General features: G+C 42.2%; 1 protein-coding gene across 1 annotated transcript in view; it reads right to left on the minus strand.

Moving 5' to 3' along the window:
• Window positions 1-9,509: 9,509 nt before the first annotated feature.
• Window positions 9,510-15,988, minus strand: part of LOC308099212 (retinoic acid receptor alpha-A-like) — a 40,869-nt gene continuing 34,390 nt past the window's right edge. Inside the window, exon 9 of the mRNA XM_080447859.1 lies at window positions 9,510-15,612. Within this exon, the coding sequence (XP_080303985.1) occupies window positions 15,278-15,612 (335 nt within the window). The 3' untranslated portion in view covers window positions 9,510-15,277. The remainder of the gene's footprint in view (window positions 15,613-15,988) is intronic.

The following is a 15,988-nucleotide window of genomic DNA, read 5'->3' on the forward strand; positions in this document are numbered from 1 at the left end:
TTCTTTTTGTCGTTGCCAGGAAAGCGGTAGAATGACACTTTAGTCGTTATTTTAGTCTCAGATCTGTTTAAACAGTGAGGGACACAACACTGCGCATATTGGGAAAATACACACTGGGACCCGGAAGTTATTCTAGCGGGGCGCATCGTCACGTCTGAACAACCGAATACCAAATTCTAAAAAACAAATGTTCAATCTAGCAGTTGTAGGTGTGAAAATAAAAAAAGATTGATAACTACATGTTCCATTTCATGACTAAAGTACATTGATCGTTTACAGTCAAGCTGTCAAGACCCACGTCGAGCTCTCCTGCCCGATGCGACTGAGGAGGAGCTCCTGCCATGAGACGAGATGAGACGTCAGGACTTATAGAAACCAGTTTGTTGACTCAGAAAACAACTCAGATAGAGCTAGATCCTTGAATAGGCCTGTCTGGCCCAGGCCCAGAGGCCTAAAGGTCAAAACAAAACAGGAGAGAAAGGGAATCGGATAATAAAATCACCCACCCCTACCAAAACCCAGCACCCTCTGGCGTCTGGCATTTTGTTTTAAAATACAAAATATGGTCATGGGTGGTATGGCTGACTTGGAAGGTTTAAGTTATTCAGATAACTTCAGCAATGCAGTATACAAAAAAAAACACAGCATGGCATGTTTGCTAGCAGCCTAGGTGCGGAGAGAAACCCACAAGTACTGTGAAGAACCAGCATTTTATCCTCCTCCACCATCAGCCTGTGACCAATCACCTGTTCACCTCCTACTCTCTCAATCACTCACTCAACTCATTTACTCATTCACTCACTCACTCAGCTCACACACCTGCCACACATCATACTCTACAGGAGCACCTCACACCAGAACATATATAAGAAGGTTCCACATACCTATTATACACATTATGACATACATGAAGACCCCAGGGTCGTAACACCCTCTAGAAAACTGGACCAACTGGAGACCCACTGTTCCAGAGCCTGCCCCCGAATTTCAGAAGCTGAACCAAAAAGACACCACATACATACAATGGAACGTTTTATGAACAGGCAAAGTAGGCAACTACCTGGGGCCCAGACCAATAAGGGGCCCCCAAAGGCTCATTCAAGATGGTCAGAAGGGCCCTATGGGGATTTTCTGCACAGGGTCCCAACAGTCTCAAGAATCACGTATCACGAAAGGCTAAATATTTAGTCTTTTCCCACAGACCCTGGACCTTCTGTATACAATAGAAGAGGAGCGGGCAACCTTTTTGGGCATGAGATCTACTCAGCCATTTTTTCAAGGCTGGTGAGAAATACATTCTCCAGACAATTAAAATCAGCACTGCTTTTACATTTTATTATAGACTGCTATTCAAATAACGCAAACCCAGAATAAGTAAATTATTTAATGTGAGTAATTAAGGCAAGATAAATTATGCAAAAGTGTTATAATGCAAAAATGATTTATGGAACTTTTAAAATACTGATGACAGCTCTTGGTCCAATTTCATGTATGGTACACATGGTTGAGAGTAAGTAAATTCTTTCTTTTTCCCAGTTCACTGTCGGCTGGAAAATGATTCGAGGTTTGCCTGAAGGTGTCTTTCCAAGTTCCCTTTCTTCGCTGTGCAGTTGTTGCTAATGAGGCAAATACATACTTAAAATACTGATGACAGCACTTTATCCAGTTTACATTATACTGTACATATATGACTGAGACTTATTTTTCAAGGCTGGAGAAGTCTTGTCAAGTGTTTGGGGTTTGTCATAAAGAGACTTTCCAAGTTCCCTTTCTTCACCATCACTGACCATTCCCAAATTCTTATTCTACTGATGTCCATCTCATTAGTTGAAAAAGCCTGGTAGCTTCTCTCTCTCTCATAGTCATCGCCTCCAGTCATCCCGGTTCTCCATACATGTGGCCAGCTCGTCTGTACTTTGCGCTCCTGCATCTGGCTTAATGTGGGAGGTCCTCGTGACCGGTGCCCGTGTGTTGGTTCCCACAGCACCCATTTGCTGGCTGGCAGTTCCTGGCTGCTATTTTCTCGCTCACCCTTGGTATTTGGCAGGGGATGGCAGTGGCTCAGGGGTAGAGTGGCTGGTAGAGCGGCTGGATGGGAACAGCGAGGTTCCCAGTTCTCCCCCAGAGTTAGTGTCGAAGTGTCCTTGAGCAAGACGCTGAACCCCTAATTGTTCCCGATGAGCAGGTTGGTGCCTTGCATGGTTTCCTCCGCCATCGGTGTATGAATGGGTGAATGTAATGCACAATCTATGTAAAGAGTGTTGGATAAAAGCGCTATATAAATGCACCATTTACCATTTATTCCCTCATACAGATTCTTGTTGGTAACATGTTAAGTACTGCACGCAACATTCTGGTGTAGCACCCGTCTAGAGACTTCTGCAGGGTTGGTTTCAGGGTCCAGCATTCGCTGCCATATAGGAGAACAGACTGCACACCGTTGCATAGAAGAAGCTGCCGATAGCCAATGAACAGGTAACAACACACCGTGTGTGTTGATATGCTGCCACGTTCATTCCTGTACACTGCTGCTGTTTTTGTCTGGGTTTTCATATTGCTCCACAATCGGCCAAAAAGCTCCTTGAGATTGATGGTTGCCCAGATGGCCATCCCTGACCTACAACAACTTTGCACATGTCAGGTCACTAAGGCCTGACGTATAGGAGTCAGGCTTTAAAAACACCCTAGCATGTCATTATTATTTAACTGTTACAGAGGTCCTATGCTATACTCACTGGTTGTTGAAGATCCCATGTCCAATTTGCACTGTGCAAGTTCAGGAGGTCCTTTATGTCAGTGTGTGTTTTGTGTTATTCCGTTTGGCTGTTTGAACAACTTTTCCGTGCCAATGTCTATCACAATGTTATGCTTTTGGCTGCGTAACACATGCAGCCAAAAGCGAATCCCACATCCTGCTCGGCAAGAAATATATACTTGCAACGCAGAATGTGCTGATTATGGCCTTGGTCTACAACTGTTCAAAGTCAGACACAGACACATTTTCTCATTGCGTACAAAGTGCAATGACTGGTAGTTGACACACACCTGTCAACTTTCACTTCATCATCACTTTTTCCTCAATATTAACATAATCCTCCTCCTCATCCAGCTCATCTTCTATATTGATGTAGTTCTCCTCTTCTTCTTCCTCCTCCTCCTCCTCCTCCACTTTCTCCTTATCATCTAAATTAACATAATCCTCCTCTGCCCCCTCCTTATCTTCTATATTGATGTAGTTCTCCTCCTCTTCCTCCTCATTATCTGATATATTGACGTAGATCTCCTCCTCCTCCTCCTCCTCGTCTTCCTCCTCCAAGTCTTCCTCCTCCTCCACTTTCTCCTTCTCATCATCTATATTAACATAATCCTCCTCTTTATCTTCTATATTGATGTAGTTCTCCTCATCGTCATCATCATCATTCTCCATATTGACGTAGTTCTCCTCCACCTCCACCTCCTCCTCATCTAAAACCTTGATGTAGTTCTCCTCATCATCATCACCCTCAACTTGTACATTGATGTAGTCCTCCTCCTCTTCCTCCTCCTCCTCCTCATCAGCTAATATCTTGATGTATTTCTCCTCCTCATCCTTCTCATCTTCTATATTGATGTAGGTCTCTGACTCCTCCTCCTCCTCATCTGTCTCCTCCTCTCCTTTTAGATGTCCCTCCCTTTTCTGCTCCTCTGTGGTCATGGGCATCTCTTCATAGCTGTCTTCATAAAAGTTCCTTCCTGTGACGGCCACTGAAATACAAGTGTAAAGAAATAAATGTAGTTTAGTTCAGTTGAGTTTATTTGCACATACATTTAAAACATATAATAAAACAAAATGGAAAAAGATGTAGCAATACATTTAAATGGAAAGAAACAAAAATAAAAACCCAAAAGGGCTTGTCGGGTGGCCTTCCTAATGGAAATCTTTAAGGCTTAGGAACTAAGATATCGAAGAAAATATGGGGAATATTCTATAACAACAATAATAATGAAATCCTAAGTAGATGACATTTAAAAAAAAAAAAGTACTGTAACTGTCACTGGAACCTCAGAACATGTCTTTCATGTTGAAAAATGCTCAGAGTTTTGAGACTTGCTAGGCAAAGATAACACAGCCTTGTGAAAGCTACAGTCTGTCCAGGACTAGCCTCGGGAACCCATGCTTTTTTAGTCCAGTACCCGACTAACCCTCACTACAATGTCAGTAGATCCCATACATCATTCTGAAGTAATATAAGTGTTGGCGTTTTGCTACCCCACATTCGCTGGATGAGTTCTTCACGAGAGGACATTATTAGGCAACACAAGGCAGTGGACAGTTCACAGTAGGCTTGTCACTAAACAGACATATCTTTATAATCTTCACAAGAACAATGTTGATGTACATTTTTTAAATTTATTGCATATAGTGCAACATTTGATGAAGTGGCACTAGTGTTCAGGGGTGTTTTTTTTATGTACAAACATTTTAGAAATGTAAGCTTATTTACTGCACATTTCTACTAGACTAAGAAAAGCCAATTGAAGAACACCAAAAACGATACAAAAAAATACACCTACAAGCACAGCCCATTAGTGATACTAATCAACACTCTCAAAGCACACACACACACACACACGCACACACACACACACACACACACACACACACACACACACACACACACACACACACACACACACACACACACACACACACACACACACACACACACACACACACACAAACACACACCACACACACACCCACACACACACACGCACGCAGACTAGAAAACCAAAAAGGAATATATAAAACTCTGTTTATTTTTTATATGAAATAATTACCGAGAACCGGTTGGTCTTGGTCTTCAACCTGTCTGGTGTAACGTCTTCTCCTGAAGCGCAGATAGACGGCCACCAATGACACCAGGAGGAACAACAAGGAGCCCGACGTAACCATGGAGACCAACAGGACACTGGGTTGATGTTCTGTTGATGTGCTGTTGTTCCGAGATGCTGGGAAGAGAAAACACATGTTCTGTTTTTACGGTGTGGTTCTGCAGCAGTCTAGCCATCTAGATCTGGGTGTCCACCAGAACTGATCTCGCAAACCACTGCTAATGCTTAGTGCGAGTAGGCCACAGAAGTACATATTACACAGAACAGAAGTATACATTATACTTCTTGAAATATTTAGTATACTTTAGTTTTATAATGGATGGAAGTCGAAGATTAGGTTAAAACTGACGTCACAGGCTGGCCACATGAAGTCCACATTGGAGCCGCCATTGGATTCAGAGATCCACATTTTACGGAAATACTTTTTTTTATTTTTTTTGCGACACGATTTTAAGCGACACGCTGTCAGACTACATTGATTGATTTGAACCTATAGGTGCATGGACTGCTACACCAGCCGAAAAGCTAAATAATAAAACAGGGACTTTTATAGATAATCTGCAATGAGAAAGAGTGTGTGTTCGGGAGATTATATACATCAGCTTCCCTGTTTGGGCAACCCAAACCGTCGGCTTCCCGGATTGGTGGAATGTCAGTTTAGAATCAATTTCAGTGATTCTAAACTTGACTGGCTGGCAACCATGTGCACCCTATGATTGGTTTTTGGATGACCAGTCACTGTGTTTTGGACCAGTTCCGAGTCAAGTCACTGCTCCTAGAATGAGGCATTTAAGCTGTGCATTGTAATTGTATAAGATGTGATCCACTTACATTTAATGATGAGAGTCAACAGCTTTGATTCGTTGGATCTAAATTTCCGTGTGGAAATAGTGACTTCATAGACACAGCTGTAGTTGGCCTGGTCTTTATCCTCTGCTGCAGGGAACTGGAAAGAGGCAGAGTGGTTGACTGCTGACTGATTGACATTCTCGCCAGAGACGTTTAGGTAGAAGATGCCTTCAGGATACCAAGTGAGAATGGAGCAGGTGATGGAGAAGTTGGAACCCCTGGTGACCTCTGAACCCCCAGGTGGCGATGTCAGGGAGATGTTGGGCTGCGCCAGACTCACTGTTCAGACATATGCCACACATATTTACAACGACGAATCTTTAAGGAACACAATCAAGCTGACAAAATCAAAGTAATCACATTTGTCATTACATTTTAACCATCACACTCACCTATGGTGACATTGAATTTGTCACTTATGTTGGAAGTTATGTTGAGCCATGTTTTGTAGAGACAGCTGTATGATTCCTCCTGGACGTCAGAACCCACCGTCAGGTTGAATGTTGCTTCTGACGATGTCACATTCTGTGTCATTTTTGATACACCGTTCTTATATAGGATGAACTGTGTCACATTGCCATTGCTCACGTTGTTTGCCATGGATATGTTGCAGATAAGTTGAAATGCCTCTCCTGGGTTGAAGGCATGATGAGCTGCTTTGAGGTCTGGCGTGTCCGGGTTTTGTCCTGTTAGGGACATGTTAGTTAAGTATTGCTGGATTTGATATGTTTATGCATTATATTATATAAGTTTTCATTTTATTTTATTGAATCTTATTTTGACAAAATCTACATTCTAAAATCATACAGTTAGGTACATAGGAACATGTTTCCCAATAATCACTAATATGATCAAGTCTGCTGTTCACTGCACACCCTCACACCAATCCCCCTGCCCCAAAATAGGGCCCATAGTGTTGCATGATGGTTTTTAAGCGATGCAAGGCTTTACTACTTTGTTCCTAGTGTGTTGCGAGACATGTACTGTACTAGGCAGTTGCAGGTGTGGTAGACGGCCAGTATATGCGTAGCAGGGTGTTGCTTGAAAAAAACAAAAACAAAATAAATCACCAGTTATCGAGCGCAGCGTTAGTTCAGGTAGGCACGGCAGGCAGGAGGGTGGGCTACAGTGTAGCTGCTACACTCTCACACTCACTCTCCCCGGTCCCCCCATTCTCATTCGCTAACATACATACACCCACGTAAATGAGATGGTTTCGCCACGTTCAACCTCACTCATCTTTCCCATTTGTTAACAAGCTACTGTAACACATACGCCCTCAATCTAAATGGTTCATTTAAGTGGTATATTTAATCAGAAGACTGTTCACTCTTCATGGTCATTATTGGTCTCAGCTCTGTTCCTGCAGCTGCTGTCTGATGTAAAATTCCCTCCACCCCCCAGCCTCCTCCTGTGGCGTGCCAGATAAATGTATGATTCTGTGGGTTGTATGATGTTATATCTGTGTATCGTAAGCTTGAAGGGCTCAATATTTCAACATTTGTTGTTTCTGTGGATTGTATGTTAATCTGTATATTAACTTATGCCCTTAAAGGATTCATGTTATGCATGATACTCTGTATTTTATGCTCTGCATGGGGGTTTGTGATCTCAGATATTCTGTGTCATTCTTGCACAGAATCTGTAGTATCACAGGAGCAGAGTCACACCACCAAACTGAATGCAATATCAATGCAATAAATTATTATTCCTGACGGAAGTGTCTAACTGAACTGCTTTTCTTACCTTCTGGTGTTGTGGCAAACAGCACGCGAGCTGCAGTAGAAATGACATTTTGGTAAGTAAAAAGAAAAAAGAAAAAAGATAGGACAAGGAGACCCTGTAATGTAAGTACAAAGTGCAAGTGCAATTTTTTTGTAGATGTTGTTTTAGTGTTTGCATAAAATGAGCAGCCAAAAAAAGTAGTTCATGTTCCAAGGGCCTGCTTGATGCTCTGCTCGATTAAAAATGTCACCCAATTCCATGGTTAAACCATGGGGATGGGGTGCGCTGCATTGAAGATTCACACTAAAGTAATGATATGTAAATATAGGTCTATTCCGCTTCAGAAAACGTAAAAGTTTGTGGCACAAATTCAATTTATGGTCATTATTTTTGCTCTTTTACGAATTCTGAAGTACTGGTCACCACTCACTTATTTTGGAGAAAGCTTAGAAAGCTGCTTGTACTGATAATCTCCTTGTGCATAATTGACAAAGAAACTGTACTGTCTTGAAACAAGCAGTCTGCACTCAAGTAGTTATGGGATTATGCCACTTATAAGCAAACATCACTTGATAGTAGTAAGTAATTTGAGTCTAATGTTGGAATATGGAAAATTATAATACTGTTGTAGACAGCATCCCCCATATAAGTCCTTCAAAAGCCTCAGCAAGGCAACAGATTATTCACATTACCACCCACGAGCATGAAACGTTCCATCAGTTAGCTCTACCACTTCCTCTGTGGAGATCTGTGGTTCAATAGATAGTCACTTAGTTTGCTTTAGTTTTTGTCAGTTCAGCGACTTAGTAATAGTAATACTAATAGAGTATAATTCAAATAAAATTGCGAAGAAGAAGGGTGATGTAAGAAAAACAAAAGCACACACTACCACCCACCCACTACCATTCTCACATATTTGCCTGACAAAACAATAACAACAATATAACAATATATAATATGCAGTAGTCACTTAATTTGCTCATACTGTATACATTTGGAGACCCATTTAAACGGTATGGTAAAACTTGACTGTATGTTCTAGCATTCAAGATAACGCATACAGTCCTGTGTTTCATGTTCCACAATTACATTTACAGATAGTTCCCCAACAGTTACTGTAAAGTTACAGTGAACCAAAACAAACTTTTGTGCGATATAAGGCACACAAACTCACCATAGATGACTAGAAACAGCGTCTTCATCCTGGATGTGCAGACAAGCTAGAGAACATTCACTGGACACTTTCTGTCACTCTGGGTGTCTCTCTCAAAGCTGGCTGACTGTGTGAACGAATCGAACTTCAATGCTGTGCTGTGGGCTGCAGGCTGAGAGCGTGAGAGCACAACTCAACCACAACCGCAACCACTCAATCTGTTATATCGGCATAAACATTTTATATTTTATGTTTCTATCTCACAACTTAACAAACAAGCAAAATAAAAATGTTGTATCAAAATAAAAGTTGTTTCTGATTCAGCTGCCACACAGAACACAAAAAACACAGAGAGGGGGATAGAGAGAGAGAGAGAGAGAGGGGGGGGGGGGGAGGTTTCACTGAGCTGTCAGTTGATGCTTTCTCACCACAGAAAGGAAATTATTTCAAAGCACCTGGCATTTACGGACGGTATAGCCTATGTAGCATATCTCTTATGCTTTCTCACCACAGAAAGGAAATTATTTCAAAGCACCTGGCATTTAAGGACGGTATAGCCTATGTCTTGTGGTTTCTGCTTTCTCAGAAATCCTGCAATGTCAATGATTTCATTTAGGTGACATTTCATTCCATCATTTAGTCACTTCAGTGCATGCTCTGAATGTTGCATATCTGCACAAAATCTTCCACACTTTAGGTTAAGCTACTGTGAAAGTATGGTTTTGAAAGCTATACCTATACCACAGGAAGAAGTTGGACCGCGGCAGAGCTACCCGCTGCTACAAATAGAACATTGCGCTCAATAACTAACACACACACACACACACACACACACACACACACACACACACACACACACACACCTTTCCAACACTTTGCCCCCATCAATAAGAACAGAAACATACAGTTACAAATCACTGAGGTAATTTATTCAGCTTCATTTCTCACATAGTAGCAAAGTGTTGATGTTGGATACATCATGGTTGGATTCAGTTGTGCACGGAGGGGGGGGGGCAGAAAGGTTAGCACAGACTATCTACTCTAATGGTCCTTTTTTTGTAAAACAAAACAATATCTGTCCAGAACATTCTGTTACACCGGGAACATTCTGGAACATTCTGGTGTAACACCGAGACATTCAGGTGTAACACAGGGACATTCTGGAACATTGGGGTGTGCTACTGTCTCGAGATAGGACAGTTATAACAAAAAAACAATCCATAAATCCATGGTGAGACGACATTATATATTAATAACACAGTGTGAGGGAAAAGCAACGACCCCTAAAAGGTATTGAGTTGTGTTGTGAAATATTACAGTCCAATACATATTCTCCTACACACACACACACAGAGTGATTGGTCACGCTTTAAAAACTGAGTGTAGGTAAAGTACTCGTCATTCAGTTGTAACTGCTTTTAAAAAAAAAACGTCCAGCCTGGTTCATGTGTGTTTTTTTTTTTTAATTTGCGATGAGCTGCTGCGACCAAGCTCGCGGTTTGCACTTGATTGAACATTTTGGACGAACTGACAGAGTGGCTGTCACAGGGTGTGACCGCACGCTTAGTCATTTCTAATGTCATTATAGTTGTACAGTTTATTTAATCCGTTAAGACCGGGAACGCACCTGTGTCATTTTAAGATGATGCTGTTTTGGTTAAGTTTGCAAATCTTTGTATATTTGTAACTTAAATCTTTGCTTCCGGGGGTCCCTGGAACAAAATATTTTGAGATGGGGGTCTGCGGCCAAATACATATCATTTTGTGGGTCCTTGACATGAAAAAGTTTGAGAACCACTGATATTATTATAGCAACATACGTTTAAAAAAAACAAAAACAGTTTTTTGATTTGAGTTACAAATGTTATAAAAATATATATACTGTATATATTCAAGGATTTGGAGAAAATGTCACGATTTAAAAAAGAAAATAGCAGATCTACAAGCTCATAGCCCTGCACTCGGTGCTGCGCTATGAGCTTGTATATCTGCTTTTTTTTTAATAGCCAAAGAAATCTAAAATGACACAGATGCTTTCCCGGATTGAATGGGTTAAGATACAGTACATAATGTATGTGGCTGGTATAGACCTACGCTCAGTGCTGTGGTTCTGCTACAGTAACCTGTTACAGTATTGGAGTAGAAGCTGTTATTATACAGCGGCAGTGTTGTTGTTGTTGTTCATATGACGAGTTTAATTCAAACGTCACATCTTTTCCACTCGGAAGGAACTACGTATCATATACCTTATCTTAAAAAAAATTGCTCATAGCACACATTTAAAGCAAATGTCACATGTATGTTATAAAGATAGTAAGTCATTTGAGTCTGAGGTCGGAAACATGATAACATCTGTTGCAGACTACATCCCCCATACTGCAGAAATATTGCATGACGAAGAGTGTGTGTGTGTGTGTGTGTGTGTGTGTGTGTGTGTGTGTGTGTGTGTGTGTGTGTGTTTGCATTTGGTCCAGAGCTGGGTTCAAATCACTTTCTGTTCAATCAATTCACAGTGTGTGAATGATTTAATTTGCTGGTATACTGTATATTGTGTCACTATTCACTGAAAATGGTGCTAGTGGAAAGGCCATTGGGGGTCACCAAAGTCAGTTTGGCTCATCCTCTGTGGAGCATGGACGCACACACAGCACCATTGCAGATGTAATCTAGACAGTGCAATTTTGCTAATCTTTGAATATATATATTTAAGTGTATATATATTTTAAGTGAACATTTTTTAACTCAAATCTTTGCTTCTGGGGGAGTCCCTGGAACAACATATTTTGAGATGGGGAACCACGGCCAAATACATATAATTTTGGGGAACCTTGACATGAAAAAGTTTGAGAACCACTTATCATAGCAATAGTTAGGATTTAGAAGACATTTGTAGAATCCCAAGAAGCAAATATTTGAGTTACAAACGCTTGCTTTAAAAATATATATATTCAAAGATAAAACAAAATAATCAATTAATGAGCAAGCTCAACAGTGTGGTGTCCAGTGCTCTACAAAGCAGATGATACTCAGATGACGTCAACGTCCAGCGCCGCACCAAAAAGATTGAAAAACAGTTTAAATCTAGTGACCTGATCCACAAGCATCTAGTATGAATTTAATTAAGATGTTTTTTTGTTTGTGTTAAAACATTAAACTCACACTCAAATAGCTGTCAATGAGAATAGAAATCTCAGTATATTGTAAAATCAAAGCACAACATCAATTGGTGGATGTACAGCTATACGTTAGAAGAACCAGTGGAGATCAAATAAACCAAATAGCCCTTCTGCAAATTCAACAAGGGATTTTACATTGTTTTGAACTAGGCAGAATCTTTATTCTACAACGATGATGGTGGAACACCTAGACATACAGTACGGTACGTTATATGTTATTTGAACTAATTTACTTGATAGAGATGTACCTGAAAGCTACACATTTCCTCAAAAAGTAAATGTTTTTCTCAGGAAGTAAAACGCAATGTCGTCTTGGAGGTTGGCTATGAGAGTCCCTCAACGTCCAACGGAGTCACTAGGATCCCATATTGTTCAATAGGTTACCGTTTGATCCGGAAGTATTGTTGTTGTGAGGCAGCGTTACCGTGTGGGTTAACAGGTTAACCCATTAAAACCATTTTATACTTTGGCTAGTCAAAAATATATATATTTTTTTTAAAGCGAACATTTTTAACTCAAATCTTTGCTTCTGTGGGTGCCTGGAACAAAATCTTTTTGAGATGGGGGTCCGTGGCCGAATACATATAATTTTGGGGGGGATTCTTTGAAATGAAAAAGTTTGAGAACCACTGATCTAGCAACATACGTTTTTTAAAAGACTGTTAAGATTTAGAAGATATTTTTAGAATCGGCCTCAGGTCTTAATGGGTTAACACAATAATGTCACCGGCAGTAACACTGTCACTCAGCCGATCTACAAGATAAAAAACGCTGCCGTGCTGTGATGGGCTCTAACTGTGAGCTTGTAGATTGGGTATTTTCAGTAGAATTAATCAGGCTTAGTTTAGGCCCTATGTGACACTCATACCTGGCTGAATGGGTCAGCTAGCAGTGGTCTGGGGCAGTGTTTCTCAACCTGCGGTCCCAGACCCCATTTGGGTGGGGGTACGCCAAAGATCACAGGCATGGGTGTGGGGCTGTGTCTGTTTTGAGGTAGTAACATTTTTTTTAAACGTGTTGCACCAATGTCCTCGCTTTCATCCACTGTCTCTCAATGTGATATCAGTCCAACTGTCATTTTAACACAACAAACTCTACATCTAACATCACTGAGAAGTACAGTAATAACATTTGATGTTTAATTGTCTGAGAATCGTGTGTGTGTGTGTGCGCGTGTGTGTGTATGCATGCATGTGGGGGGGGGGGGCTGAGCTTTTGTCAGATGCAAGAAGGTGGACTCCAAGGACAAAAGATTGGGAAGCACTGGTCTGGAGACCTTTAGCAAAGAACTATCAGTGATCTGGAGTCTTCGGGATGGGTGTTGAGAACCACTAGTGAAGAGTAAACATGTCACTTACACATTTTGTTAACACATTTTGGTGAACAACACTGGAGACATGTGAGTGATGCCATTTATGCAGCGTGTTTACTGTGTTCGTAAAAAGGCAGAAGTAAGAAAGTAAATAAAATGCCATGGCAATCGATTGGTGATCTAAACCACTAAGAGAGCTATAATCAAAACAGACAGTTTCACGACTCTAGTTGTGCGAGTTCCTCCAAATAATTGCTTTCACTTTGACAGAGGGTGACAAGATGCGCTTTTGTTCCGCGTGCACAAACTGAATCTATAAATTGCTATCTACTCAACTGGACAGAACAACAACAAAACACCCCCATTGTGAGGATAGGAGAGAATAACATAATTAGAAGGCACCTAAGTCTCTCGAGCCAGACTGTTGGCTCACACGATTTTCAAATGCTCATAGAGTCTGTGCAACGGAAGTGCTGAAAATGAGACGGACACCTACCCCCCACTTCCGTTTCATCTCTGCAGTAGCGCAAATGTGTCCTAATGTAAATCAAATTAGTCGAAGCCTACATGGCTCGCTGCTTAGCAGAAAAGAACATTCTGAAAGATATTTAAAAAATGTTTTAAAATATATTTTAGTAAATGCAAACGGCAAACAGATGACAGCTTCCGCTACCTGCATTCAGGGAGATATAGTTACAGACTCTGCTGTAGCATTCAGAGATGATGCAATAGTAGTCTGGCTTGAGAGACTAGAAGGCACCTAAACCATGGTGGAGGTGAGCTACCTGATGGAGTTACTTGTAACAGTGAGTGAAATGTATACATACTGTACTGAACTGTGCATTTGGGCCATGGCCTTGTTTTTCCCCATATATACAATATATTTCACGTTCTAATATACTTTACATATTTGTTTATTTCTTCATTTCTTTTCTTTTTTTTAATTTTTTATAGGAAACGAAACCTTTGAGTAAAAGTAGAGGAATGTTGTTTCTGACAATGAAGCTGTCCGTCATTCCTCTCTCTAGACAACATCCATTCACTGTAAGGCCTGATTTACGTTTGGTTTGCGTGCCGTGCGGCACACAAAAAAATAGCAGATCTACAAGCCCACGCTTCTCGTGGGCTTGTAGATCATCTATTTCCCTGCGTGCCACGCCGGCACGCAACCAAGTGTACAACAGGGCTTTAACTTATGTACAACTCTGCGCGGAAACTGTCCCACTTCAAGCCAACACAGGGGGGCTTCCAGCTCTCCGTCTCATAACCTAACTGAGCAGTCCAACCGGTCCTTGAGGTCATACTGGGAGGACTCAACCAACCAGCGCCGCAATGCTGCTTGGTCCACCTCAAACAGGACTATGGGTTCTAGAGTTCGTCAGCATGGTGGGAATGAGCCTGGAAAACCGCCACTTTTTCTCCACTATCCACACACACACACAGACACACACACACACACACCGCCTCATGGATTTACCAGCCACTTGTTTGATATGTGACCATCTTTAACTGTGATCTTGTACTGTTAACTGTGAAGGGATCTCCACACGGTAGACGGTAAAAGAGTTTGAAGAGGCCGGGGATGGTTGGACACACTTTATGGACTAAACTGACCAGCACTTGGCCAAATTATCCGCCCAGGTTCAGAACACTTGACGGGTCAATCGCAGAGAATCTCCTTTATCCGCACTTTGCTCAGTCTGCTAATCAGGTACGGTTATACGAGGTCGAGATCACGACTCGTCCAGTGCTCCGTCCGGTGTCCGTGCTGTCAGAATAAAACGCCAATAAGAGAATCGGTCGGCTGTGTAAATAGTTCAAGCACGACCCCTTTCCAGTGTCACAGTTCCAACGTGTAGCCCCCGTATGACGCACAATGTTATCGTCACGTTAACAGTATTTTGATGTAGGGTTTGAAATCAACCCTTTTCGGAGGTGCAAGTCCCTGCTTCTCCCTGACTGTGAGCCCGCTCCGGGGTTCTGGTCCAGTTTTTTTTTTTTCAGTGCCATGTGTCCTTCCAGACAGCTGCGTCGTACAGCAACGCAGCCCCCAAGACCTGGTTCTAGTTCAGTTCAGCCCCGGGCTGGGGCTCTGGAGCAGGGTTATGAATGTTCGGGCGGGCGTGTGTGTGTGCGTGCGTGTGTGTGTGCATGTATGTGTGTGTGGTTGTGCGTGTTTTTTTTTTCTCAGGTGGATGGGGTGGTGGAAGGAGAGGGCGAGCAGGGCACCGAGCTGGGGCTGGGGGAGGAAGCGGGTCCGGGCGACGGGCTGGAGTGGCGGCTTCCGGACTTGGTTTCGCGCTCTCCTCTGGCTCCCTCCTCCCCTTTTCCTGCTCCCTCTCCTCCTCCTCCTCCTTCCCCCTTCTCCCCCTTCTCCGCCTTCTCCCCCTTCCCGCCCTTCCCGCCCTTCCCTCCGGCGGCTCCCTGCCCCTCCAGGCCCTCAGAGTTCTCCAGCATCTCCTGGATGAGAGGAGGCATAGAGCCTGGGATCTCCATCTTCAGCGTGATCACCCGCTCCGCTCCTGGACGAACGATGGAACCATGGAGGGGGAGAATAAAGTTATTAACCCATTCAGCCAGGGAAAGCATCCGTGTCATTTTAGAATTTGCTACATGTAAACTACACGTCGTTGCTGTCGGGCAGAAACCGCTTATCTCCGCATTTTAACATTTTTTTCGTAAATGACCGCCCTACTTGATCACACTACAGTATCAACACAAATTCACCAAAAGTAGCAGATCTGCAAGCTCGAAACACGGCACGCAGCGGCGCGTTTCTAGCTTGTAGATCTGCTAGTAACAGTAACAGTTTTGCTAGTAACAGTAAAAGTAACAGTTTTGGACATATGAGGTTTCCACCCGACAGAGACAATATTTTTCCGAAAACGGTTAGGATTT

The sequence above is a fragment of the Gymnoscopelus braueri genome (assembly GCF_963280865.1).
Source record: "Gymnoscopelus braueri genome assembly, chromosome: 13".
NCBI lineage: Eukaryota > Metazoa > Chordata > Actinopteri > Myctophiformes > Myctophidae > Gymnoscopelus > Gymnoscopelus braueri.